The sequence below is a fragment of the Acinonyx jubatus genome, chromosome C1 (genome assembly GCF_027475565.1).
Source record: "Acinonyx jubatus isolate Ajub_Pintada_27869175 chromosome C1, VMU_Ajub_asm_v1.0, whole genome shotgun sequence".
In the NCBI taxonomy this organism is placed as follows: domain Eukaryota; kingdom Metazoa; phylum Chordata; class Mammalia; order Carnivora; family Felidae; genus Acinonyx; species Acinonyx jubatus.
This window is the reverse complement of record NC_069381.1, coordinates 171,071,430-171,098,849: the sequence shown is the minus strand read 5'-3', so window position 1 is coordinate 171,098,849 and position 27,420 is coordinate 171,071,430. Positions and strand designations below refer to the sequence as shown.

The window sequence follows — 27,420 nt, the reverse complement described above, 5'->3', positions numbered from 1 at the left end:
AGAATATAAAATATTTCACTAACAATTTTTAAATGGATTATGTGCTGGAATGACAATAACTTGGGTATTGTTATGGGCTGATCTGTGTCCCCCCCCAAAATTCACATGCTGAAGTCCTGAATGTGATTTTACCTGGAGATACAGTATTTAAAGAGATAATTAACATAAAATGACACCATCAGGGTGGACCCTCATGCAACACAATGTATAAGGAGATTGGGACAAGACACACGCAGAGGGAAGACCGTGTAAAGATGAAAGGAGAAGGTAACCATTTATAAGCTGATGAGAGAGGCCTCAGAAGAAACCAACCCTGCCAGACACCTTGGTCTCAGACTTTAAGCCTCTAGAACCGTCAGAAAATAAATTTCTATTGTTTAAAACAAGCCACCCAATCTGTGGTTTTTCATGACAGCAGTGCTAGCAAACTTTATATATAAAGTTTAATTGCACCTGTTTTCTACCTTAAGAAAATGTTGCCAACTAGCAAATTTAAAACCACAAATGTGGCTCATGTTAATATTTGTATGGAACAGCAGTACTCTATGGAGAAAGTGTGGTAAAACAAGTCTGTAATATGACGAGTGAAATGAAGGACCCATCTTAGAAAGAAGTAAATAATGGGAACAAAGGATGGATAATTAACAAAGAAACAAGATTATATAATAAAGCTAAGCATGCATAGAGAGCATGCCTCTCTTGTATACACAGGCACTGCTGAAACATATGTAGGACACAAAGGACACAACAATGAAGGAGAGCAGGAAGAGAAGGAAAGGAAGCTAACTATTATTATTAAAGTTTTTATTTCTCTCCAAGGGTTTTCAAAAGTTATCCTACTTACTTAGGTAACTTTAAAACTGGATTGGTATTAAAGAGACTGGTGATCTCAGTAAGCTACTCAAAAGTAATGTTAACGCTAACAATTCTATAATTATAAAGAGAAAATAATCATAACTCCTATATCAAAACACATAATGTAAAAGGTCAAGTCACAACTTTTTCAAAAAGTATAAAACTGAATGACAGATCCTAAAAGGCTCAGATGTTCATTATTAAATTGTTAATTAACAAAATACTGTATATCCATTAAAAATAAGAAATTGGGGCGCCTGGGTGGCACAGTCGGTTAAGCGTCTGACTTCAGCCAGGTCACGATCTCGCGGTCCGTGAGTTCGAGCCCCGCGTCAGGCTCTGGGCTGATGGCTCAGAGCCTGGAGCCTGTTTCCGATTCTGTGTCTCCCTCTCTCTCTGCCCCTCCCCTGTTCATGCTCTGTCTCTCTCTGTCCCAAAAATAAAAATAAAAACGTTTAAAAAAAAATTTTTTTTTAAAAAGTAAGAAATATACACAATATGAACTAATAAAGAACTACATTTTCAAGTTCTTTATTGCTGGTGGCAGAAAGTATATATATACATGATATATGATACAATGTGTACAAAGTAAAAAATATAAATTGTTAAAATATAAAAATAATTGTTAAAATATAAAATATAATAAAAAATAAATATAAATATATAAAAATTGTTAAATAATAAAGACTTAAAATATATTTTAATTCGCTTTATGTTGCCTTACACAGTCTTCTCAAATTACAAATAAAAAAGCATGAGACCTTAGTAACTTAGACAAAGAAGATATAACAACCTAAATTTAGGGTAAAGTATTCTGTGGGAGTAGAACTATTAATCTAACAGTATAAACATGCAATAAAAAAGCGGAAGAAATAGGAAATGCAATATCTGAATACATGGGTTTTACACAGGACTTTCTTAAAAATATTGTAATATAGTCTTTAAGAAATTTTGTTTGATTTGATGAAAAGAATGACTTCCATACTACATATACATATGTGTATACATATGCTATTTTTTACAATTAAAATGTAAATCAGAGAAAACAGAGATATAAAACTTATTCAGCAAAATTGTTTATAATACTTGATTCATTGTTTATTGTTTATAATACTTGATTCATACAAAAATATACAAGGGCATGTTAATAAAATAGTATGTAAATACATTGGCACTTTGTTTTCCTTGAACTATTTTACTGTTTTATGAATATGACCCTGTCTTTCTCTACATATAACTAAGTTCTGAGTGGCTTCAAATATCTCTGACCTGAAAATTCAGATACCTTCCCCTCTGACTTTGACTAGAAACCAACATTTAAAAAGCAATCCCTTATGATATTTAAAAATATGAAGTGTAAGACTTTAAAAGAATTGAAGTATAAAATTAGTGATAAGTGGAGACAGTACAAACAGTACCTGTCGACTAATGTTGGCAGGAGCGAACTGGTTAAGGATAGGCTGCAAGCCTGTCACATCAGCAGCTGTTCTGTAATCCAACCGATGCTCCATAAAAACAGTAATCGGAGTGAGCTTGTCTCTAAATTCAGATTCATCCTAGAAACAGAAAAGCGTCCAATCAATGATAACATCAGTCTACGACATCAAAGTATCTGGAAAAATCTGTAAGTGCACAGTACAAAGGCAGCCATGTTCGACCTTGATCCAATTCTACCAAAACTCTGAAAAACTACAATTATGTAAGAGTAAGAATAGAATGTCCAAAAAGACTGGTTATTCAGCAAGGACGCTTAATCAATTTTTGTTTATAATACTTGATTCATACAAAAATATACAAGGGCATGTTAATAAAACAGGCACTCCACAGCCAATAGAATTAGAACATTACTAATAATTTTTCTAAGTTTATTTATTTATTTTGAGACAGAGAGGATGAGAAAGGAGGGAGAGAATCCCAGGCAGGCTCCACATGGCCAGTGCAGAGCCCAACACAGGGATCGAATCCATAAACCAGGAGATCATGACCTGAGCCAAAACGAAAGGTCGCATGCTTAACTGCCTGAGCCACCCAAGGTGCCCGAAATATTACCAATAATTTTTAAGTTACCCATGTACTCCCTTCTCATTTCTTCCCTCGGCCTTTCTTCTCAGAGGTAACCACCATTCTAAATTTTAAGTACACCATTCTCATTTATTTTCAGTAGTTTTACTCCACTGTATATGCCCTTAAACAATGTGTTCTTCTGTTTGCTTTTCCTTTTTTGTTCATTTAAAAGTGAGGTCATATGCATTTTTCTGTAACTTGCTTTCTTTTTAATAATTTTTTTTAATGTTTTTATTTATTTTTGACAGAGAGAGAGAGAGAGCGAGCGAGCATGAGCGGGGGAGGAGCAGAGAGAGAAGGAGACACGGAATTCGAAGCAGGCTCCAGGCTTTGAGCTGTCAGCACAGAGCCCGACACGGGGCTTGAACTCACGAACAGTGAGATCATGACCTGGGCCGAAGTCGGACATTTAACTGACTGAGCCACCCAGACGCCCCTCTGTAATGTGCTTTCTATTCAACATTCTTGTTAAGGTTTATCCATCCTGTTGCAAGTAGCTGAGGTTAATTTTTACTATTGAGTAATATTCATCATATAATAATAAAACCATAATGTATTTATCTATTCTCCTATCAAAGGTTATTTGGATTGTTTTTGTTTTTGCTTTTACCAAAAAAACAATGAATATATATAGATATATTCACATATACGTGTGTGTGTGTGTGTGTGTGTGTGTGTGTGTGTGTGTGTGTGTGTGTATTCTTCTATATAATGGCAAGTAGGAGGCTCAAGTCAGACCCCTGGCTTGCAAAAGTCCCAGATGAGTCTGAATTCCTGTGCCAGTGGTATCCGCAATTACTGTTCATCCTTCCCCAGACACTCTGGCTCACATATTTGCACACAAGTCACAAGTCAAATTTTGCCAATGTAGTTTTTTAACTGATTTTTTATTTTTATTTTTTTGGACCGTGGAGATTTATTTTCTGTTTTGAGAGTCTAGCAATATTTAAGAAATAGGTTTGTTATAATTTATTCAGTAGCCATGTCGCAGAAAGACCAGTTGAAATATCCAGTTTGTCAGGAACAAAAATCCATTACTCAGGTTTGATACATTAAAAAGCTAAACCTCCTCAAGTGTATTCTTCTGTGTCTTCCTTTTGATTTAATACCCAAAAATTCACACAAAGTGAGAGTCATTTAGATGAAAAGGAAAAAAATTAGTAAAAAGTAAAAGACAATGAAGGAGAAAAGTATCTCTTACCCGCAGATATGCTATTAGTTCCTCACACTGCATCTGTCCCCCCCTTGAAATAGTCATGTTCTTGGAGTGACCTGGGGACCGGTTATGGAGAAATAGTGCTCGTCGAATTGCTCCTTTTTGCTTGAGTTTATCCAAAAGAAGCTCCACCTGGAAATCTATACAAAGGATTTATAACTAATATAATCGTTATGAACACCTCTCTGTCCTAGATAGCTAGAATTTTCATGTAAACAAAGATATTTATTCCTTAAGAAGCAATTTCCTTGTAATTCACTAAAAATGTGTATACATTGTAGTGAGACTACAACATATTAATCCTGAATATTTGCTAATTAATAATTAATCCAACTATCCCCAAAGTAAAGCCACATATTAATTCATACAATAGATAATGATGGTAGTAAAATAACTATCAGATGCAAGAGGAATTTTTTCTTTTAATTTAGGCCGAGAGGAAGAAGTTCAGAGCACGAAATATATGTGAATTACGACTCCCGCCATTAACACAAGTAGCAGCAATTTCCCACTGACTGCGATTAATATTTACTAATATGCACCCATATTATTCTATTAAACACTATGACAAATAAACAGTTTGAATCACCTGCAACTACTACTTTTAATGAAGCTACCATATCAGACTGTCAGATAAATATGTCCCTCGTGAAGCAGGTGACCTAATATAGTTGACTAGATCAAGAATTCTATTAAAGCAAACATGCAACCAATAGTCTGAAGCACGGTGTTAGGGTGACTTCCTTCTAAGATTCAGCTCTTCTTTAAGTAGTTTCTTCAACGTTAAAACCAAGTTTCTAAGTTTCTCTAAATGTTGAACCTCATGTTAACTTTGGGTTAAAACGCAGGGTGATTTTGCTTCCAATTCTGTTCTACCCACCCACACCGCTCTCCTTGTGTCTCTCAAACACACTAAGCATGCTCTTGACTCAGGCCTCTTGAAATTGCCATTTCCTCTGTGCAAAATACCCCTCCAGACATTCCCTACAGGTCTTTAGTCATCTTCCAGGGACCCCACCTTGCCACTCTATGTGAACTTCCATGCACACACACACCCAGCAAACTCAGTCCTCTTCCTCTGCTTTGCGGTGGCTTCTCAGCACTTGTCACTAACAATGACCAATCTTGGCTACAATTACTTAGCTCTCCTGCCTTGCTCTCTGGACCATATAAACCATATGTTGGAAAGGAAGAGTCAAGTTAGGAATTTGCCGTGTGGGTAAATTGGATGGCCCAAACTTTTTCTCCGTCTTCCACTATATCTAAAGCATTTCTGCTGCTTAGATTGCTGGGGGTTTCTCTGAGACACAAAATATGAACTTTTCAGTAGATCATCTATTTATAAACAATGATACCTATTTCCCCTAGAATTCATTTATCTCTCATTGGTAAGTGTTTAACTTTCTGAAGGCTATCTTTACCATTCAATGGGCTATTCTGTTCACAATGTCAACAAATAAATATGTATTTATATCTGAATTAAGAGTCAACAAGGTAATCATGTTGCAATGCTAGGTGCCTTTAAGCATACATATCCAAATAAAGAACAACGATAACAACTATTTGAGTAACTATTCAAATATCCTGAAACATTTTTAAGTGCTGTATATGCAGAATCATTCTGTAATTTTTCCATAGAATACTTACTAATTTTCGTGGGAAGTGCTCCTTTGCCATCTGCCTTTAAGCAGAACTTGACATTAAAACTGTAGAGAAATAAAAATATATACAAATCCTGTAATCCAGTTTAAACATATTGCTGAGTATCACCCCCAAATCTCATATTTCTAATGCACAGTTTATATAGTGAAGCCTTTTATATCTTTCTTCTTGTCATCATAACATTCTTGAAACATGAAACACAAAATACACAGAATGTCCTAACTCATCCTTCAGTAATTTAAGCACCTTTCCTTTCATGGTGTCATCATTTCAAAAAAAACAAAAAACAAAACAAAACAAAAAAAAAGAATCTCTGAACCTCCTCTCAAGTTTATAGAACCTGTTGATAAATCTAAGTGAGAGAAAGGATGGGCCAGACGTAAAATAATCTTTTTTTTTTTTTTAAAGCCCCCACCAAGCTTCCTTTAATTAGAAAGCTCCTCTAGAACAGTGTTCTTCATGATTTCTTAATGGGTCATGAAATCAGTTCAGTGGGTTGTGTCAACCAATATCTTAAAAAAATAAATCAAATAAATAAAACTGACTGAAGGGTAAGATTTCATGGAACTTTTGTTTTAATTACACACATGTATTTACTGGATTATGATGCAAAATGTATTTCATACAATGTGCCATAACCAAAAAGATACAAAAGCTACTGCTCTGGTTAGTATATTCAAAGCTTTACAGTTATTAGCATACTTTTAAATATATTACTAGCAATTTCACAGGGGCAGGCAGGGTGATTGAAGGGAAGGCCATAAAACTTAAAGCTAAAATCTTGAAAACTTCACTGCCAATCAATATAAGATAAAATGTTACTAAATTTTTAATGCAATCCAATGAAAGAAATAAAATTTTGAAAAATGTTTTCTAATAACTATAACAATTTGAAGACAAAATCAGAATTATTTTTTCATTAGCCTCTTAGAAGTAAAATTTTCCCAGCTTCTAATCATTCCTCACTGCATCTGTAAAAGTTCTTTGATTTTTGAGTAACCAAGGAACTTAAAGAACAGTGTTCCCCAAAGTGAGGTACTTTTGGTGATTTTACTAGTATATGGGCCAAGGTTTTTCTTAATTTTATATTTATTTTGACATGTATGAGAAAGGTACTGGGGTTTCTCCATATTATTTTAAAATATTTTTAAGTAAAACATGAATTGATTTAAAGAAAAAAATTATTTTAATTATAAATACAGGTAGAATGAAAGTATAGCAAAAATCATACACTAGCAAAAAATAGCATGCAAATAATGAAGACTTGAGAAACACTGGACTAGAGAAGAATTCCGATATTTAACTTACAAAAAATTGTATTTTTCTTTAGAAACTAGTTAGGGGACAAGAAGAACAAGAAGAACAAGAAGAATATTATATTGGTAATATACTACTTATAGATTTAATATTATTTAACATTTAATAATATTTCATAATAATGAATAATGTATTTTTCATACAACTGTTCATGGGTCTGTTTAGAATCAAATAATAAATGAGTTCTGAGATCTTATTAGCTTTTTCGTCTTTTTGAATATATTCATTGAGCATGCATCATTTTTTTTAATGAAGTTTATAGTAGTTTGTAGCATATTTTTAGAGCCTTCTACATATCTACTCTGGAACAACATTTCTATAATCCAATCTATGAAAAGAGAGTAATACACACAGAAACTGTTCTGCAATATTTCAGCCCCCCCTTCATTTTCAATTGTTTTCATAATGACTGTACCAATAATAACAATAGTAAATATTATTAAACTAATGCCCTTACCAGGAAACTTTGAGATCTGTCCCAGGCAATGGGCAGGTTTTATTGTCTTGATTTAAAATGCTAGGGTACACTTCAAGGCCAGCATTTACAGTTATAACTGGTCTGGCCCTGGTTTAAAAAAAAAAGAAGAAAGAAAGAAAAAGAAAGGAAAGCAAAAAGTTATTTACAATATTAGATTGATCTAAGCATTTTAGGTTTAAATTTTTTGTATATATAACAACGTTTTCTAAAGCACTGTTTATAACAGCAAAAGGAATAAAAACAATCTAAACACAGAATGACAAACTGTCCCTGTTTGCTGAAGACCGTCCTGACTTTAGCACTGACAGTCCCACATCCTGGTAAATCCCGCAGTTCCAGGCAAAGCGGGACAAGTGGCCATCCTATCTGAACTCAGTCCACAAAAGCAGAATGGTTAACCACGTTGTGGGGTATCTACCTAATGCAATGCAATACAGTAGGGGAAATGAGTGACATAAATCCATCTGTGTGGATACGAGATGATCTCTAAGATATATCCAATATAATTTTTATATGACAGGAAAAAAACCCACCATGTACAAAGGATGCATACGCAAACACATACACATAATTTTTAATGCACAGAATAATTCTGGTAGGGTATACTCATAAACTAGTAACTGGCGTGAAAGGAAGTATGTTATTTTTGTTTATGTCCTTTCTGATTGAGTTTTTACTACATGCATTTTACTATATGTATTACCTTTTAATAGCAATTTTAAAAACTGAAATAATAAATTAAAATAAATAGTTTTCCAAAGTTCAGATGTACAGGTTTAAGCCCTGTATAAAAATACAGTAGGCTCACGGCACTGTGCCTACTCAGTCATGATAAATGATTGGGCACACGTGGCCCCAAGAGCCACAATCAAGTTGACCCAACATAAATTCCATTACACAGAACTCAGGTTAGTTATTCTGGCATGTATAAACACAGCCCATAAAAGTGTAAGCATCTTCATCTACTTAGGATGCCAGATAAAAGTCTAAAGCATGAGGAATTGATTAAATATAGAGAATAACTGAGAATATGGATGAAGCTGAGAAATACAGGTTATGTGGATTTATATATATTGCTCTAATAAAAATATTGATTTGGGAAGTCATTACATACTGCCCTGTGGTCACAGAATGCTGTGGGATAAACATCAAGTTAACTTCTTGCCTTTTAGAGGAAAATGTAAACTCATATAAATTTTAAAGAGAGATTTAAAACACAGAAGAACATCTTTGAACATAATTTAAAGAACAAAGAGAGAAAATTCTGAATGCATTTCTAAATAAAAAATCTACACCTTCTTCTGCTTTGGGATTTCCTTGTATAAATGCTGACTGAGCAAGGCTTGACTAGAAAGAACAAATTTTATCATTACTTCAAGAAAATTAAACTGAAATTCAAACAGTGGTAATATTCCTATTATTACAGGATATGGAAACGTGCTCACCTGTATAATACAGCTCTATCTACACCAAAAGCTCCTACAATTAAGTCTTAAAAGAGAGTAGAAAAACATGTAAATAATAATAATAATAATTTTTTAAATCCATATACCATTCTATAAAACTTTCAGTGCATGTGATAAAGATTTAGACATAGTCTCAAAACTATTCTTCATTAAATGGTTGTAAGATAGTATCTCAAAGGCAAAAACATATGAAAACTCTAAATAAGGTATCAAATGGCATACACTCCACATAAAACTAATCTTTCATCCAGGGAGACAAGAATATTTTTAATGGATACTTTGTAAAAATGAGAATCTTTTTAAAGGGTACTTTATAAAAATTAGCAATAATAAGGAAGTGTGTATCACCCAAATGCATATACCCCTCAAAGGAAAAAGTTTTAGAAGTACCTGTGGATTTTACAATTTCATTGCAAAATTTCATTACAAGTCTAAATTTCATTATAAATTTTTCCCTTTGTTACAAAAACAAAACAAAGCACATTACATATACATAGAATACTTAGAAGGACAGCAGATAGCATTCAAATTAACAAGAACAGAGTGCATTAATTTTTATATGCAGCTGGTACAATGGGTTCGTGATTAAGAAAATATGAAATAAGAGCTCTATTTCACAATATACCCAAGGTAAATCTGAGGAAACCCTTTCTAAGCAGACAAGTACATAAGTAACCATAAAGATGGGTAGACTGGATTACCTAAAAATTAAGAACTTCTTTATGCCCAAAAAGCAAATACAACAAACAGAGCTATATGTGTGTGTGTGTGTGTGTGTGTGTGTGTGTGTGTGTGTGTGTGTGTGTTAAGGGGTTACTATCCACAATATTTAAGACACTATCCTAAGGGGAAAAAAAGAAAGGAAAACAACATCCCAATAGAAACAGAGCAAAAAAAAAAAAGTAAAAAGGGAATTCACAAAAGTAAATACATATAAACAAAAATGCTTACCCTCCCTGATAATTAAAAACTATAAAGTAGAACAAAGTAACATTTCTACCTATCATATAGTTTAATATTATTTTTACAAAAACAACAGATGACCCTCAGTGTAGGCACCCATGTGGGTAAATGATTGCTCATTCTGGTGAATGCTTAAAAAGAGCTGCAAAACCTTCTTTTTGAGGGAATGGGATTATAATTTGATGACATGTATCAACAGATTTTTTTTTTTAAAGTGCCGTATCTTTGACACAGCAATTCTAGAATTTTGTCCTAAGGAAATAATCAGAGGTATGCACCAGAATTATATGCAAGGATATAAATGCCCAAAAATAAACTTAAGTAAGATCTGATACATTTGACAGAATGGGAAAAATATAATTCATATTTAGAAGAATAATTAGCAATATGGGGAAACATTTCTGATACTTTGAATGAATAAAAAAATATGCTATTAACAGTGCCTAAAGTATAATTCTGTTTTGTTAAAGAACTATAATGAATGCATTGAAAAAATGATTGAAAGATATGCTTTGCTGTATTTTCTAAAAGTTCTATAACAAATATATTGCACTTATAACCAAAAATCTCCTGAAATAACAGTAACAGACAAGAATCACATTCCTGTCCTATTTCCAAAAGCACTTCAACACACTTGTATATTGGGCTCATACGAACTGTTTCAATAATAAAGGTAAATCAAATCTTCTGCATTATATCTCATTTAAAGAATGGACCCATTATGACCAGATCCGTTATAATACTCCAAAGTATATAATTGCTAGAAAAAGGCCTCTGTTCCTGTCCTGGTTCAAACCAAAAGGCAACCTCAGGCAAATTACCTTTCTCAATCTTTTCTCATCCATAAAAATGGCATAATAACAACCTAAGCTAGCCTATATGCTTCACCAGCCTTACTGGGAGAATTAAATGAGATAATGTATCTTTTAACAATCACAATGATTAGTCAAGTCCATAAAAATGTTAGATGATTAAAAAATACAGGAGACGTTTAAAATGCTAGAATGAACATTCAAAGTTTTGTCTGACATTTCATTACAGAGTTCAGGACAACAAAAGAAGAAACTCAGAGTGTATGTTTTATATTGGAAGCTCCCAGGAAATACAGCTGTCTTTGTCTCATATCCCCTTCGGTGATGAGAACAGTGCCTTAAAGAACATAGCAGGGGTATGAACAATAACTGAAGTATTGAACTGAAATAACTTATGACGTAAATCAAGAGAGCAGTAACAAACTATTCGCTATTAGGACTGAACAACCTAAGAAATTGTATGTATTTCTAGGAAAGCACCTGGATATCCATTTCTGTCTATATCCGTGGCTCCTTTCATTGAATAGCCAAAGCTTGGTGGCATGCTTCGAGCAGCCCACTTCCCTTCAAGGATTTGAGACGGTACTGCATTCAAGCCTGTTAATCTTCCATTGAAAATATAAACAATTCCTTTTTTATCTTCGCCCCCATAGGGAGCAGCAATGGCAATATCTGTGGGGAGGAAGGAAGGGAGGGGGTAGTTTGGAGAGAAACAAGAAGGAAGAGAAGGAGGAAGAGGAGGAAGGGAGAAGCAAAGGAGAGGAGGAGAACAAGGGCAGAGAGAGGGAAGTCTTAGTGTTACTATTTATATGGCAAAGATCTTAATGCAGTTATCTTCCTTTCAAAAGTTCCCCTTACAGCACTTTGCTTTTAGGGAAGACCTACATTAGTACCTGTTTTTGCCGACTGAAAAAAATCTGAAGAGGATTCGCTTTTACAAAGAAAAGCAAAACTAGCATTCAGCGTTTGTTTTACAATGAACCGTTCTAAGAGCTGCCTGCTCCCCAAGCAGCAGGAGGGGCACCCTGAGCTCTTTCCCCGGGAACCACAGCCAACTTCTCAGCATCAAGCTGCCTGTAGCACTCAACGGTGCCTGTGAGCATCTATGCTTTATGTCAACTTATTCTTTGCATCCATTAGCAAGATGTGTCCTAAGGTATCACAAAACCCTGAGAGTGGTTACTTTTTGGGTCTGGGAAATTTGGGGGGTTTGGAAAAATTTTCCATATACATCACATTAATGATAATTGCTTCTTCGCTTGAATACCACTTCTGCTAATGAAAGTTTTCACGGGAAGGCTCCGCTTTCGGACAGCAGGGCGAAACCTGTATTCATACAACCCACTTACCACGATAAATACTGATTCAAAGTTTAGCAGAATACTCTTTATTCCAAAGCAACGATCTAATTCAAGGAGATTCAAGCAAAACTATGTCGAAATGACATTAACTTGGAGCCAGATATTCTGGGTATGACCTTGAACAAATCACTTAACCTTTCTGGACCTCAAAATACTTCATCCTTAAAATGGAAGGGAGGGGACATGTCAAAAGATTCATCTAAGGTTCATTCCAGCTCTCAAAACTCTAATTTAGGTGGGCATGGTTTTTGTTTTTTGAAACTGCAGTCTGGCTCAGAAATTTGAAAGTTATGATTTCATCTCCATCTTGCTCAACTTACATTAAGATAACACAAGCAAATAAGAAGTTTGAAATTCTTCCAAAAAAGAAAAAAGAGAGAAAAATGGTCACTATAACCTTTTGAAACTCTGAAATACATTACAAATATGCTCACTTCCCTGTCTCTGCTGGTACTATCCTAGACAAGCCATTCTCATCCTTTCCCTGGAGCCCTAAAGCAGCCTGAGTGGCTCCCACTTCTGTTCTTGCCCCTAAAATCCGCTCTCCTCAAAACGGCCAAAGGTTAATATGCCACCTTCGTTCTTAAAATCCTTCATTTCCCAAAGCATTTAAACACTACCTGATTTGTGTAGTCATTCCACCAGTGCTCCCCACCCTCCCCTACCATCCCAGTTCTAGCCCTCACTCACCCTTCCTATCAATCCTGACCTTTTCCTCCGTTCCTTAAACACACCAAGCTAGTACCCATGTTTGGATTTACACTTGCTGCTCCCTGTGCCTTAACAGCTCTTGCTCCAGGGCTTTTCAAGCTCTGCTCCTTCTGTTTATCCAAATCATAGATCAAATGTCATCGTATCAGAGAGGTTCTTTTTCCCTGACAACAAAGTCATGCACTCTCCCTTCTCACTTACACTGTCTAGGCACTATCACGTTAACCTGCCTTTTTTTGTTTTAATCCACAGCCTTTATCACTATCTGAATTTCCCCCATTATGTATTTACTTTGTGGGTCTTCCAAGAAACATAGGCTTCACAAGAGCAAGGATGTGTCCATCTTGCCTGTGACAGCCACTATGCTCCAGTCATTGCAAACTGCCTCAGTTATACCTTCCCATACACAAACTGCTTCCAGCCTCCTTGATGCTGCATCTCCTGAGACACCAGACACCTTGATCACTTATCTTTAATATAAGAGCATTATGCCCAGCATTATCCCAAACACGGTGATGACTGCCTTCTAATGTTTACATAAAAGTTGCCCCTATTGATGCTAAATTCCTTAAGGACATGGATGGGCTCTAATTTATCCTGTCATTTTCAGCACTTGGAATAGGGCATGGCGTGCAGTAAGGACCAACTAAGAATTTGTTATTCTTCAAAAAAACAGTAGTATTTAAATTAAATAAGAGTCCTTCTTTTTTCTTTTTTAAGTTTCAAAGGTAGGCATAACTTCTAAATTGACACAGGCATTAAGAACACATTTATCAAAGCACCTGGGTGGCTCAGTTGGTTGAGCGTCCGACTTTAGCTCAGGTCATGATCTCACGGCTTGTAAGTTCGAGCCCCGTGTTGGGCTCTGTGCTGACAACTCGGAGCCTGAAGCCTGCTTCGGATTCTGTGTCTCCCTCTCTCTCTGCCCCTCCCCACACATGCTCTGTTTCTGTCTCTCAAAAATAAGTAAACATCAAAAAAATTTTTTAAATATATATTTATCAAAATATAATTTCCCAACAGAAGACAACTCTAGTGTTGAAAAACCATTTAACAAAAATTATCTTTAACTTTTCTAAACTTCTCATTATTTTATATATCCTAATTATCTTCTTGTTTTCTTGGCTGGCATCTGTCCAGTCTGGAAAGCCCTACTTTTTCACACAACTGATTTCTTCCTTTAATCATTTTAGTTGCTCTTTTCTGTGTTTTCTTCCCCTCTTTCTGGAGGAGTATTGACAAAAACTGCACCTTATACATAACGTATACAAAACATAACTTCACTGTTTTGTTCTCAGTGTCCCTCTTAATGATACCTAAGGTTTTCATAGTGGGTGTAGGTAGAAATGGGGGAACATAGGATGAACAGTTTAACAAAGGGTTAATGTCATCAGGCTTACACAAAGAAAAGATCCAGGTTATAACTAACAGTTCATATTATATATATAAAATATAGATACATATAAACTGTAAGTATATATAAATAGTTGCATAAATACAGATCAGATCATCTTCCACTCAAGATACCATTATTCACAAGCCACTATTTGAGGCAATAAGACTCCAGGAGAAACTTGGGGAGAACAAAATCATCCTTTCTGGTATCCATTTCTAGAAGTAAAATCTGTTTGTCAAATCTCTGTAAAACTTCATTATTTTTTATCTGCTGTTTATTGTATTCACTGGTAACACAGTTTGATAAAAATATAGAAAATGGAATGAGCTGTTGGCCAGATCATAATACTGAGGAAACTTCCTTTAAAGTGGCTGGAATACCCTTAAGACAAGGTGATGGCAAACATGCCAGGCTCTCCCCGAAACCCCAGAGACAGCGGCCCTGCTATAGCAAGGCAGAACCTCAAATTTGGCCCTGTGTTTTCTAAGTCGTTTTGTTATCAATAAGTAATAGCTTGCTCTGTTCTACAGTATTCTTTTCAAGTTCTATTTTAAACTTTATACCAGAGTTCCTTTGATTTAAGTTCTCTTGGTAGTACAAATCTTTAGGACTCTATTTTAGGCAGCAAGATGTTTCCGTGAACAGTTCTTACTAACACTGAAAACATCTAGAGCTAAGGTTAGAAATGACACTCCCAGTCATGACACAGAACTACCCATGAGGTAGGAGTAGAGCAGTCTTGAAGCCTAAAAGGTGTTTTCTTTTTCCACCACAACTTGGAAGATATAAAATTCAACTGTATTTTTGAAGTTTTCTCTTTAACTTATAACTTTAAATTTTAAGGGGCATATCCCTATATATGATCGATTATTCAAAAAACCAAAAGTTCAACTTTCTATTCTGAGAGTTTTGTACCAGTATTTCTTTTTTTAAGGGGCGCCTGAGTGGCTCAGTCAGTTAAGCGTCCGATTTCAGCTCAGGTCATGATCTCACGGTTTGTGAGTTTGAGCCCCATGTCGGGCTCTGGGCTGACAGCTCAGAGCCTGGAGCCTGCTTCGGATTCTGGGTCTCCCTCTGTCTGCCCCTCTGCTGCTTGCACTCTGTCTCTTGCATTGTCTCAAAAATAAATAAACATTAAAAAAAAATTTTTTTAAATCTTGATAATTTATAATCTCTATTTTACTCTAAGTTAAAAGTCACTTTGATTTTTAAAGATATCTACAGATATTGGAGTGCCTGGATGGCTCAGTTGGTTAAGCAACCAACTCTTGATTTCAGCTCAGGTCATGATCTCACGGTTTGTGAGATAGAACCTTATTTTGGGCTTGGAGCTGACGGCGTGGAGCCTGCTTGGGATTCTTTCTCCCTCTCCCTCTTCCCCTGTCCCATTCTCACACACGTCCATGTGCACACATGTTCTCCCTCTACATATAAATAAACTTAAAAAAATAAAGAAATTATTAAATGGGACTATTATAAAACAATGAGCTTATATTTTTTACTTGCCCTCACGAAGGGAGTTATAACATCCTTCAGAACTCTCAGGACTTCTCAGATAGCCACAACAAAGTTATGGCTTTAAAAATATTAAAGGCAAATCGTACCTCTAAGGGATGCAATTAGAGTCAACATTGCCTTGACAATGTGCCTGGGTACATTTTTTACATTTGTATCCAAATGGACAGTAGAGGGCACTGCTGCTAAGCAGGACAGAGACAACAAATCACCAGCTTACTCTGGGCTCCCTGGGAATGCAAATTTCCTTCAGAATTTAACCATTCCAAAATTCTAATTTGAGGCTGTATGAATAATAACTTATGAGAATAATTTTTTTTAAAGTTTGCTCAGATTTTTAAGGAAGAAGAGCAACTGTCGTTTAACCTGGAGTCACTATCAATCCAGTGCTTCCTTCCAGGAAGGAGGTTTGCTCGTATGAACAACCACAGAGGAAGGTACAAGACTTTTCCAGGTAGACACGGAAAATTATGGACCCACAATTACTGAACTTTGTTGATCTTACCATTGAAGCCATCCTGGTCCAGATCCCCCAAAGGTGCTATGGCACTGCCGAACCTCGCAAAGACCTCAAACCCATTCAGCTTGGTCGTCTGGAAGTCTCCTGAAGGTCTTTGCAGGGACACTGAAACCTGTCCCACCTCTTGGAGTTTGCCATCTGAGCCACGATCCATGAAGAGAGGGGCTCCAATAAACACATCTGCGTAACTAAAAGAGCAGAACCTCTTTCACCAACGCAAGATCAAATTCCACCTGTTAATAAAAAACTCAATTTCTCTCTTTCCACATCTCTCATAACCAAACTGAAGCAAAAAATCATTTCAAATTCAAATCTTCCTTCAACTCTTTTAAGAAACTATGAGTAATTCATAAAAATTACTTTATTCCTTCATATCATAAAAGCTACTGAAAGAAATTATGAACATCATAGAGGTTTTCTCATATTCACGAGAAACAGATTAGAAAGGGGACAGAGAAACAGAAGAAAAAATGTTTAATTTTGGCAAAGCATTCATAAACATGAGAGGAAAACTGTTTCTGGAAACATCTTTTTAAACTTACTCATCCCCATTAATGTCAGTGGCAGCGACAGAAAATCCAAAATATGCAGCCATCTGGATAACAAAAAGAAAATGAAATGTTTATATTTCATCCAACTAGCTTTGACAGTTAATATTTATTGTATATTTAATCAAACGGAAAAGGTTTTTATTTTTCTCTGCACATAGTTTCAATCTAAATTTCTTCTCTTTTGGGGGCACCTGGGGGGCTCAGTTGGTTAAGCGTCTGACTTTGGCTCAGGTCATGACCTCACAGTTTGTGAGTTTGAGCCCAGTGTCAGGCTCTGTGCTGACAGCTCAGAGCCTGGAGCCTGCCTCACATTCTGTGTCTCCCTCTCTCTCTGCCCCTCCTCTGCTCATGCGTGCACATGCACGCACTCTCTCTCTCTCCCAAAAGTAAACATTAAAAAAAAATTAAAAAATAAATAAGTAAATAAATTTCTTCTCTTTTGTTTATTCTACCAACACAATTTCTTCTCTTTTGTTTATTCTACCAACACAATCAGGTAATGAGGCATTTTTATTTCCCTAGATTTATAGGCAAAACATATCCTGTGTATATCATTTCGGTGTCTTCAACACATGCCACTTAAGTCTAAGGATAACTAACGCTCCTTCCCAGGCCTAACCTATTATCACCCTTCTTCTCCACTGCCCCCAAAATGTCATACATACACCATCAGAAAGATACATAGTCACAGACAGAAGTTTTAATTGAGCCCAAGAAGTTATCAGTGGGAGTCTATGCAGTAAAGATAATAGATAATAATTATTAATAGATCATAACTGGCTCTCCCTATGTGACCACTGCTACTCTCAAGAAATTACTGTTTAGAAAGATACTGGAATGACTTTGTTCTTGTCTCACATCTCATCTGATTACTTGCCAATAGCTTTGCTTTTGAGTTATACACAGTGCAACTAGTTTTGGGTTTATTACAGGATTATGTGAAGGGAGAAGGAATGTCCTTTCCTCCACTATAGAAGACTGCTAGACATCACAGACAGAGCAGACTGGCTGGAAATAAACCTGAAAAGAAAAGTTCTAAACACAGCCCAACATGCAAAGCAAAACTAGGAGAGATGACATTTTAAAGATGAACTAAGGTGAGGAATGAGTCAACAAACCACAGACAGGAAAGTTAGCAAAAGCTTCCAAATTTTGACTGGTGGAGATATCAGGAAGGAATGATATGGGAGATTCCTGCATCATCTATTTTGGGTTGACAGAGTATAAGTGAAGAAAATGAAAGGTGCAGTCTGTATCCAATTGCAAGACCAGAGCATGTGTAATAAAATGTATTGTATTTACAGTGCAATTTAAGAGAATACTATTTTGGGGTCTTAACCTTGCAAGGCGTTCGGCCTGAAAGTGTAAAGAAAGGGCATTTACTTAGACAAGTCTTTTTCCTGGGCACTAGGATTAAAATGTTTTCATTTGATTTGTTACTACAACCCCATAAGAAAGTTACCAGTACCCCTATTTTTACAAATGACCCACCAGATTTACAGTGGCATATACCTTTCCAATGCAGTTAAGACTGAGAATGAAGAGCCCAGGTCTGTCCTAAAGCAAAGCCCATGTTCCTCCCACCCCACAGCAATAAAGAAAGCATCATGGACTGCGTACGTGATCCAGAGACATACACAGGCATCTGACAGGAGAAGGTGCTTGAGGTCAAGAAGTCAAAACCTCACAAAGGGATAACCACCCCTTGCCACAACTCTAATGGGTTGTCAACTGCGGGCCGTTTGTTCCGTGCTGTGAACCAACACTGACCGCTACACGTGGGATGAGGTTTCTGGGGGCTGAAAGTCTACTTCCTCATCCTATCAATCCTCTTGCAAAGCCCAAAAATCTCTACTGAATAAGAAGTGGGCTTGAATCCCAGATCTGCCACCTGGGATATAATTATTTTTTCTGTAGCTACTGATTTTTCCTTTGCCATTACTAACTGGGCATTTAATTCTCTGAGATATATGAAACAAAATGTTATAAAATGCCTGTACATGCAGAGAATGTCTAGTGCCTAATAGTACTACTTTTTAACTGAAGAATGTTTTATTTCTTGAACTATACAAATGAAGTTTACTGATGACATCTATAATATACACATCTGTGCCATGCTTCGTTTTGCATCGAAAAAAAAAAAAAATGAAAGGGCATAGATCATTCCTTAAAGGAGAATTTAATGTCATCAGCAAAGAAAAAAGGAAGTTTTTGTGGTTTTGTGTTTTTGACATGTATGTGTGCAGTTTGTGGATTTCCTTAAAAAACAAGCCATCATGTGCAATTACAAAAGGCTTTGTTTACACAAATTACTCTGCTTGAAACAAAGGTGAATTCTTTAAAGCCTATTTACATTTACAACATTGAATATTAAACCAATATTCATTACATATTCAACGTAAACCATTATGATACTTACAAGAAAAGTTTTAAGACATTGTTACAAAATGCTGATGTGGGGAAAAAAAAAACATTTTAAAAGCATACCTGCTCACCAGTAAAATTGTGTAAGGAGGACATGTTTTTCCCATCATAAATATAAACCTGTGGAGGAAAAACAAAAGCATATGAAATATAATAAAATATAAGATAGCCCAGAGATTTTTTTTTAGATTCCTTTTAATTTTCCTACCATTCCCAAAGTCCTTGCTGCTCTTGGAACGCCTGAAACAAAGTCTGAAACAAAACAAAACAAAATAAAACATAACTCATATTCAAGACCAATACTGAAAACTGTAGGAGGAAATGGATATCTCAGAAAGCTTTAAGTTCTGTTTTGTTATTTCAGTAGAAAACAACAACAACAAAAATTCTTTAATGGTACTCCATAATAAATGACCACAGTATTTTTTCACAAGATCAAATCCTTACAAAATACAGAAAGATTCTTGAGAACTCTCAAAGAAATGCATGTGTGCCCTCAGGAATTTGTAATCTTATTAAAAAGAGAACAGCTAAGATCAAGTGACCTAAGAACAAAGGAAAGGCAGTGACACCGAAATGTGGTCAAAATCAGGTGAAGTCTGTGATTCATAAATTGAGCTCTGAAGGGAGATGGATGGACAGACAGAGGATGAGGTAACAATCTTACATACAGAGCCCAGAAAGTTACAAGTTATGTCTACAAGAAGAAGGAACTAAGACCCTCCAAGAGGACCAAATCGGCTGAAAAGCAAGAAGGAAGGAGCTGAAGAAAAACTGAAATGCCAAGGGCGGGAAAGGAGTGGATAGGGGAAAACAAAGGGGCACTCAGCAACTGGCTGGTTCAACTTTCAGCAGCTGCAGATAAAGTTTAATGTAGACCAACCTTACATCAATGTACTAACATCTCCCCATTTCTGTTACATTCTATAACAATGGTTTCAAAACCCTTTAACTGCTGAGGTTTTGCAATGTTACCTGTTTTGAATGTTTAGTCTATATTTTTTAAGAAGGGGTAAATATAATTCAAGTGTATCATACCATCGATGCCATCACCATTGAAATCTCCGACAGCCACGGAATAACCTGAATAGGAAGAACAAAATGTGAAACTCCATCAAGGCACAGTCACCTACGGCATACTTGCTGAGTAGGCTTCCCTTGAAAATATTTTCAAAAAGGATTGACCCTTGAACAATGGGTTTGAGCTACACAGGTATACTAATACACAGGTTTTTTTCAATAAATATAGTGCAGTACTGTAAATGTATATTCTCTTCCTTATGGTTTTCTTAACATTTTCTTTTCTCTAGCTTACTTTGTTGTAAGAATACACTATATAATACACATGACATACAAAATATGTCTTAATTCACTATGTCATTACTAAGGCTTCCAGTCAACAGTAGGCTATTAGATTTTGGGGGAGTCAAAAGTTATATGTGGGGCTCCTGAGTGGCTCAGTTGGTTAAGCGTCTGACTCTTGGTTTCGGCTCAGGTCATGATCTCATGATTTGTGAGATCAAGCTCCACATCAAGCTCTGTGCTGACAACACGGAGCCTGCTTAGGATTCTCTCCTCCCCCGCCCCACGCTCCTCCCTTGCTTGGTCTCACTCTCAAAATAAATAAATACATAAACATTTTTTAAAAAGTTACATGCAGATTGTCGACTGTGCAAGGGATTGGTGCACCTAAGTCATACACTGCTCAAGGGTCAACACAATTCCTTTAGTTATGCAGTATTTTGTTCTCTAGAGGTAACAGATGCATATGTACATGCTAAATGAATCTAAAGGAAATAGTTACACCCTAAAATAGTATTTTTCTATTAGAAAAATAAGACATTAACTTCACAAAGGAGTCAGTTAAAAATGGTAAATTTCTCATAGATACAGAGTAGAGATTGGAGGTTAGCAGAGGCAGGGGATAAAAGGTGGGCAAAATGCATGAAGGTGGTCAAAAGGTACAAACGTGCACTTATAAATAAGTCATGTGATATAACCTAGAGGATGGTGAGTAACTAATACAACTATGTTGTATATTGAAAGAGTAGAATTTAAACATTCCCAGTACAAGAAAAACATCTGTAGCTGTGCGTGATAATGAATATTAACTACACTTATTGTGAGCATCATTTCACAGTATATAAAAATATCAAATCATTATGTTGTATACCTAAAAGTAATATAATATTACAAGTCAACTGTATCTCAATTTTAGAAAAACAGGGTAAATCTGTAATTTATCTTAAAGGAGCAAAAAATAACATATTTTTTTCAATCAGCAAAGTACTACTGCTGTCCTAAGTCCTTGGTTTAAAGAGTAAGAGAAACCTAAAGGGAGAAAACAAAACTCAATAAACTTTAAAGACCAAAGTTTAACACAGTGAATAACACAGAGAATAGAAGTTTAGGAGTCAGACTGCCTGGGTTTGAATATTAGAACAGCAAGTTACTAAGTGAGTGACTTCAGGCAAGTTATTTTGCCTTTTTGTGCCTGAATTTCTTTACCTACAAAATAGGGATAATAGCAGTACACTGTCACAGACCTGTTGTAAGGATTAAATAAATTAATACAGATAAAGCATACTTAGAACAATGCCTAGAATACATAAGCATACTTTAAAAGTTATCTATTACTATTAACTGTTGTATAAATAATCACTCCTAAATTTCAACTACTGAAATATAACATAACCTAAGTATTCATTAACAATTTGAAGTTATGTTCCTGTTCCTTATATTTTAAAAAAATTCAACATAAAAGATTGTCCTGCTTAAAGCAGCATATGCAAATACAGGGCAAATACACTGCAACTCCATATAATGAATCCATATTTTGGTTTTACTTACCCAAGTAACTGTCATCAAAAATAGCTTGAGCAGTCCGAGTTGCCAACTGGTTATTATACTGGATGCTGTAAACTTTGGGGTCATATTTAGATACAATTTCTGCCACTTGATCCGAAATGAGCTGACCTGAAAAATATATATATAATAACTTTCTAATGGGAATTTATGATGCAGATGATGGATGGTACCAGCACAAGAGTAAATAGCATTCAAGGGGTGCCCAGCTGGCTCAGTCGGTGGAGCATGTGACCCTTGGTCTCAGGGTCGTGAGTTTGAGCCCCACACTGGGTGTAGAGATTACTTAAATATACAATCTTTAAAAAAAGAGAGATTGGTATTTCTAATTATTAGCCTTAAATAACTCTTCATAATGCTCAATCTGAAAGTTGATGTTCTGTTCAAGCTAGTTCTTAAAATTAGTCACTGCTAGGAGTGCCTGGGTGGCTCAGTGGGTTAAGCATCCAACTTCAGTTCAGGTCATAATCTCAAGGTCTGAGAGTTCAAGCTCAGCGTCAGGCTCATGCTGACAGCTCAGAACTCGGAGCCTCCTTCAGATTCTGTCTCCCTCTCTCTGCCCCTCCCCCACTCACCCTCTGTCTCTCTCTCAAAAATAAATAAACATTAAAAAAATGTTTAAAAAAAGAGTTTGAAAATCTACTGAAATAATTATCTTTACTGTTATAAGAAGAATGAATCGATTGTTTTTTTCCACAAATTATTTGGATACCTTTATGAAGAGGCCTGAATGGGTGAGTTCACTTTTCTTCACAACCTTAAGGTAGCCAAGAAATCTAAAGCACTACACAAAAATCAGATTGTTCCCGACCCCAAGAAAAGTTGGCTGACTTATCAAAATGCCATCTCCATACATGAAGAACATAATCTCCTCATTTCTGCTGTTTCAGAAAAAAACCTCATAGCCAACATTTATCAGTCTGTTCCAATCTGTCCAGTCACAAAGGTTTACTTTAAAGGTAGGAACACTTTCTGTTTGGATCAATAATTTATCCTCTGTGCCTAAACAGACCTAACACATAGCAGGAATTCAACAAATATTTCTTGAATCAAAGAACACAGGAAAATTCTATCATCTCTTTTGAGTAAAACATTACAATTTTCTCTATTCGTATAGAGATAATTCTGAGATCTGTGGAAAAATTCATTCTGACATACCTATTAATTCAGGGTAAAACTCGATGATTTTAATCTCATTAGAACAAAATATTCTCTGCCCAGCTACTGAGTCTTTCAGTTACATTTCCTAGACCATTTACTAATAAAACTCAAATCAACATGGTATTGATTGTATCTGTCCTAATTTTTAAATAGGAATGAATACAGACACTGTATAATACTCAAGGTATTAAAAAAACTCGTCATTTAAACATGTTCACAGCTGTGTCTCTTAAAAAGGCAGAGATAACTATCAGTCCTGACTGAGAATTACAAAATCAGTCTTTGGTTCCCAGGCATCCCAGCAGACACTTCCCTCCCCTCCACCGAATTACATAACTAGCAATGGAGAAGAAAAACAATTCCATGTTTTTTCTCTTACTAGAAAGTATTAACCTCATATGCGATTAGAATTATTTTTGTGTTCATTTTAAAACTCGAAAACTCTGTTTTAATCTCATATGCGATTAGAGTTATTTTTGTGTTCATTTTAAACCTCTAAAACTCAATTAGAATCTTCCTAAATCATTTCATTTTTCAATAAATGTATATAGTTCACAGGAATCCAAATTCTTTCATTTAGTGTGTCTCACATGCTGATTCATCTTTCCCTGATTTTTCTCTTTTCTTCATTCCCTCCTTTGTCATCCCTTTCAACTTTTCATTTATTTCTATTTCTCATTCCTTCTTATTGTTTTTCTATCCTATTTTCCCCTTCAGTAAATTTCTTTCTTGAGTTTCCCTTTCTGTGAAACAAAAGCAAGTGTGGGTTTTCCTATGGAAAAGCAAGTAAGGAAAGCACAGTGTAGAATACAGAAGTAAAATTCAGAATTAGAAAGTAACTTGCACATCCATGCAGTCACAGGTTTTTCCAGTTCTTCCAAATACTGATAATGCTTAAATGTCAGAATGCCAAGAAACAAAAGTTCTGACTCTGTGAATAGCATTTATTAGCAGAAAACAAACGTGAATAAATTAAATATATAATTGTGTGTATATAATCATAAATGAAACATAAAGCAAGTAAACAAATTTAGGTACTTGTTTTCAAACTTTCAGCAAATAATGATGTTATGCATTTGTTCAAATAGTAATTTTATTGGGCCTCCCAGAATGAAGAATGCAGTGTTTTATCTTTATTTTGACACCAGTTTAATTACATTCTTTTGAAACTTCCTAAGACCCACTATTTTAAAAGCTCCCCAAAACGAAGAAGTCATTCATGATGTCAATGGTTAATGAGAAAATAACTATTTAAATATTCTAATGAACAAATTGAAAATACTTTAAAACCATGAGCTTTCAGAATACCACAATTTGCCTGCATAGATCAGTTCCACACACTTCCTAATGTTTACACTATAGACTCTAGAGTAGAGACAAGAAAGCATGTATCACAAACAATAAAAATAAATTGTTTTAAATTACTTTGTAGATTTACATTATAATTTACTTTAAAAATATTGTTTACTTTCTACTAAAAATATATATAATATATATTATGTATTATAATATGCCACAAATTTTCTATATATTATATTATATATAGGATGTTACAGTGCTTTTTAAAAAAAAAATACTGTGAAACAGATAGCAATTACACATTTAAATTGTATTTCTCAATTTCTTTCTTTAAAATAATTCGAAAAATCGTATAGGCACATGGTAAGCCAAGCAAGCATTAAACATAATCATTACTGAGTAATTTAAAAAATATTATCCTAGGGGTGCTTGGGTGGCTCAGTCGACTAAGCATATGACTCTTCACTACTGATTTCTGCTCAGGTCATGATCTCATGGTTAGTGAGATCGAGTCCTATGTAGGGCTCTGCACTGACCATATGGAGCCTGCTTGGGATGTTCTCTCTCCTCTCTCTCTGCCCCTCTCCCTACTCATGCTCGCTCCCTCTCTCTCTCTCTTTCTCTCTCTCTCTCTCTCTCTCTCTCTCCCTCCCTCTCTCTCTCTCTCTCTCTCTCTCCCTCTCTCTCAAAATAAATAAATAACTTTAAAAAAATATATCAACCTACCTTGCCAATAAAAGCTACCAGGACCACCAAGAAGTACTCTGTCAGCCTAGATTAAATCAAACAGCAAAAAAATACATATTTAAAAATAGGTAGATTTAAAAACTGAAAGCAATGTAATACCCACAAAAGCCATATATATATGATATTTAATACACATAAAAGCTATATAAACATACAACAAAATCACAAATCTCAAACTCTCCTGACTCATTTTCAGTAAATTTTCATTGTACTTTTCTAAAATACAATAAAAATGTTTTAAAAGTTATGACTATTAATATATGAAAATATAGAAATATATACATTGATTCTATAGATCTGGCTGGTTCGCAACTTGTTAGCAAGTACTACTATAAAATATTTTTGAGTTATAGTAGAACAAAAAGTCATTAATTTTGTATATTACATTTGTGACTATATAGACAAATTTTCTTTCTAGTAATCATTAAAATTTTTTTGGCTAGAAATGCCTCGGGAAGCTCAGTCAAGTATGTGACGCTTGGTTGGCTCAGGTCATGATCCCAGGGTTGTGGGATCGAACACCATGTTGGGCTCTGTGCTGGGCATGGAGCCTGCTTGGGATTCTCAATCTCTCTCTCTCTCTCTCTCTCTCTCTCTCTCTCTCTCTCTCTCTTCCTCTGCCCTCCCCTGCTCACAAACTCTCTCTCTCTAAAATAAAATTTAAAAAAAAATTTTTTTTAATGCTTTGAGAGCACCTGAGTGGCTCAGTCAGTTAGGCATCTGACTCTTGATTTCGGCTCAGGTCATGATCTCACAGTTCATGAGTTCGAGCCTTGCATCCAGCTCCGTGCTGACAGTGTGGACCCTGCTTGGGATTCTCTCTCTCTCACTCTCCCTCTGCCCCTTCTCCACTTGTGCTCTTTCTCTCACAATAAATAAACTTAAAAAAAATAAAAATAAATAAAAGAGAAATTTTTTTAATTCTTTGGCTAATGAAAAATTATTTTTAGTGTCTTGCAGATCTAAACAGGAATGAAGTTAGAAGGTAAATTTTTCAGGGTATATAATATATACAAATTTACACTTGACTAGCATTTCTTGTATCTGTAACCAACTATAAGTATCTAATTCAAGATAACTGTATTTAGTGTTTGAGCATAATGTTTTGGACATTTCTTCCCCCCTGGAGACAAAAAACGTAATTCTTCCCCTCCAAACATACATACAGCCCTTTCAAGCTTTCAACAGACAATTTCCTGTCCTGGTTATGTAAAAGGTACTTCTAAGTTGTCTGCTGTAAAATGACACCTTTTTTCCAGAAATGAGTTAAAGAAAGTAAATAACTAATTTAGTAGTGAATGGTTGCTATATGAGAATATTTCTGGGGTTATAGTTACATAGGCATAGGTACAGAAAACATAGGGACTTCTTAAAATATAACACCTCTTTGAAAATATATCATGGAAGTTTAACCTAATATTATTAATATACTTTACCTCTCTTTGTTTCTCAAATTTTGAATTATGAGTAATTATGAGTAAATTTTGAATTATGAGTTTCAAATTGAATAACTTAAATCAATTATGTAATAAGGAAAGTTAACTACAATTATAGTCCCAGTCTAGAAAAAAATTTTTTTAAATAAAGATAAAATATAAATTAAAAAAAACAAGAAAATGCTTTATTAATTTTCTGAATTACATGATTATAGTTTATATCATTTTAGTAAATTTATGGCATTTGTTGCTCATACTTTCTAAGAAAGCCATATTAAGCTTTCTAAGGAAGCTCTATTTTTAATTAATATATTTGAGATTTCTATCTCAAATAGAGAAATTAATATTCTCAATTTGATATTCAATATTTTCACATATCTCACCAAAAAAATCCCCACATACACAAAAGAAAATGACATAAGGAAAAGTATTTAAGAAAAATTTCTTTTGAAAACATAAACTGAATTGTTATTTCAGGAAAAAAGATAAAAACTGTCAACTCTGGAGAGCATGCTCGCTTAGTTAAAAATACAGAGTCACGCATCTGAGATGTTTCACAATAATTAAGCTGCTTCAGCTTTACTTGGTGCCTGTAGGCACA

General features: G+C 35.1%; 1 protein-coding gene across 1 annotated transcript in view; it reads right to left on the bottom strand.

The window, feature by feature from the left end:
- Window positions 1-27,420, bottom strand: part of ITGAV (integrin subunit alpha V) — a 91,352-nt gene that overhangs the window by 20,343 nt on the left and 43,589 nt on the right. Inside the window, exons 6-18 of the mRNA XM_027055100.2 lie at window positions 25,363-25,408; window positions 22,162-22,287; window positions 20,350-20,394; window positions 19,520-19,563; window positions 19,375-19,431; window positions 16,879-16,931; window positions 16,322-16,524; window positions 11,314-11,505; window positions 9,038-9,083; window positions 7,572-7,679; window positions 5,783-5,841; window positions 4,121-4,275; window positions 2,274-2,411 (exon numbers count right to left, since the gene is read on the bottom strand). Of these exons, the coding sequence (XP_026910901.1) occupies window positions 2,274-2,411; window positions 4,121-4,275; window positions 5,783-5,841; window positions 7,572-7,679; window positions 9,038-9,083; window positions 11,314-11,505; window positions 16,322-16,524; window positions 16,879-16,931; window positions 19,375-19,431; window positions 19,520-19,563; window positions 20,350-20,394; window positions 22,162-22,287; window positions 25,363-25,408 (1,272 nt within the window). The remainder of the gene's footprint in view (window positions 1-2,273; window positions 2,412-4,120; window positions 4,276-5,782; window positions 5,842-7,571; window positions 7,680-9,037; window positions 9,084-11,313; window positions 11,506-16,321; window positions 16,525-16,878; window positions 16,932-19,374; window positions 19,432-19,519; window positions 19,564-20,349; window positions 20,395-22,161; window positions 22,288-25,362; window positions 25,409-27,420) is intronic.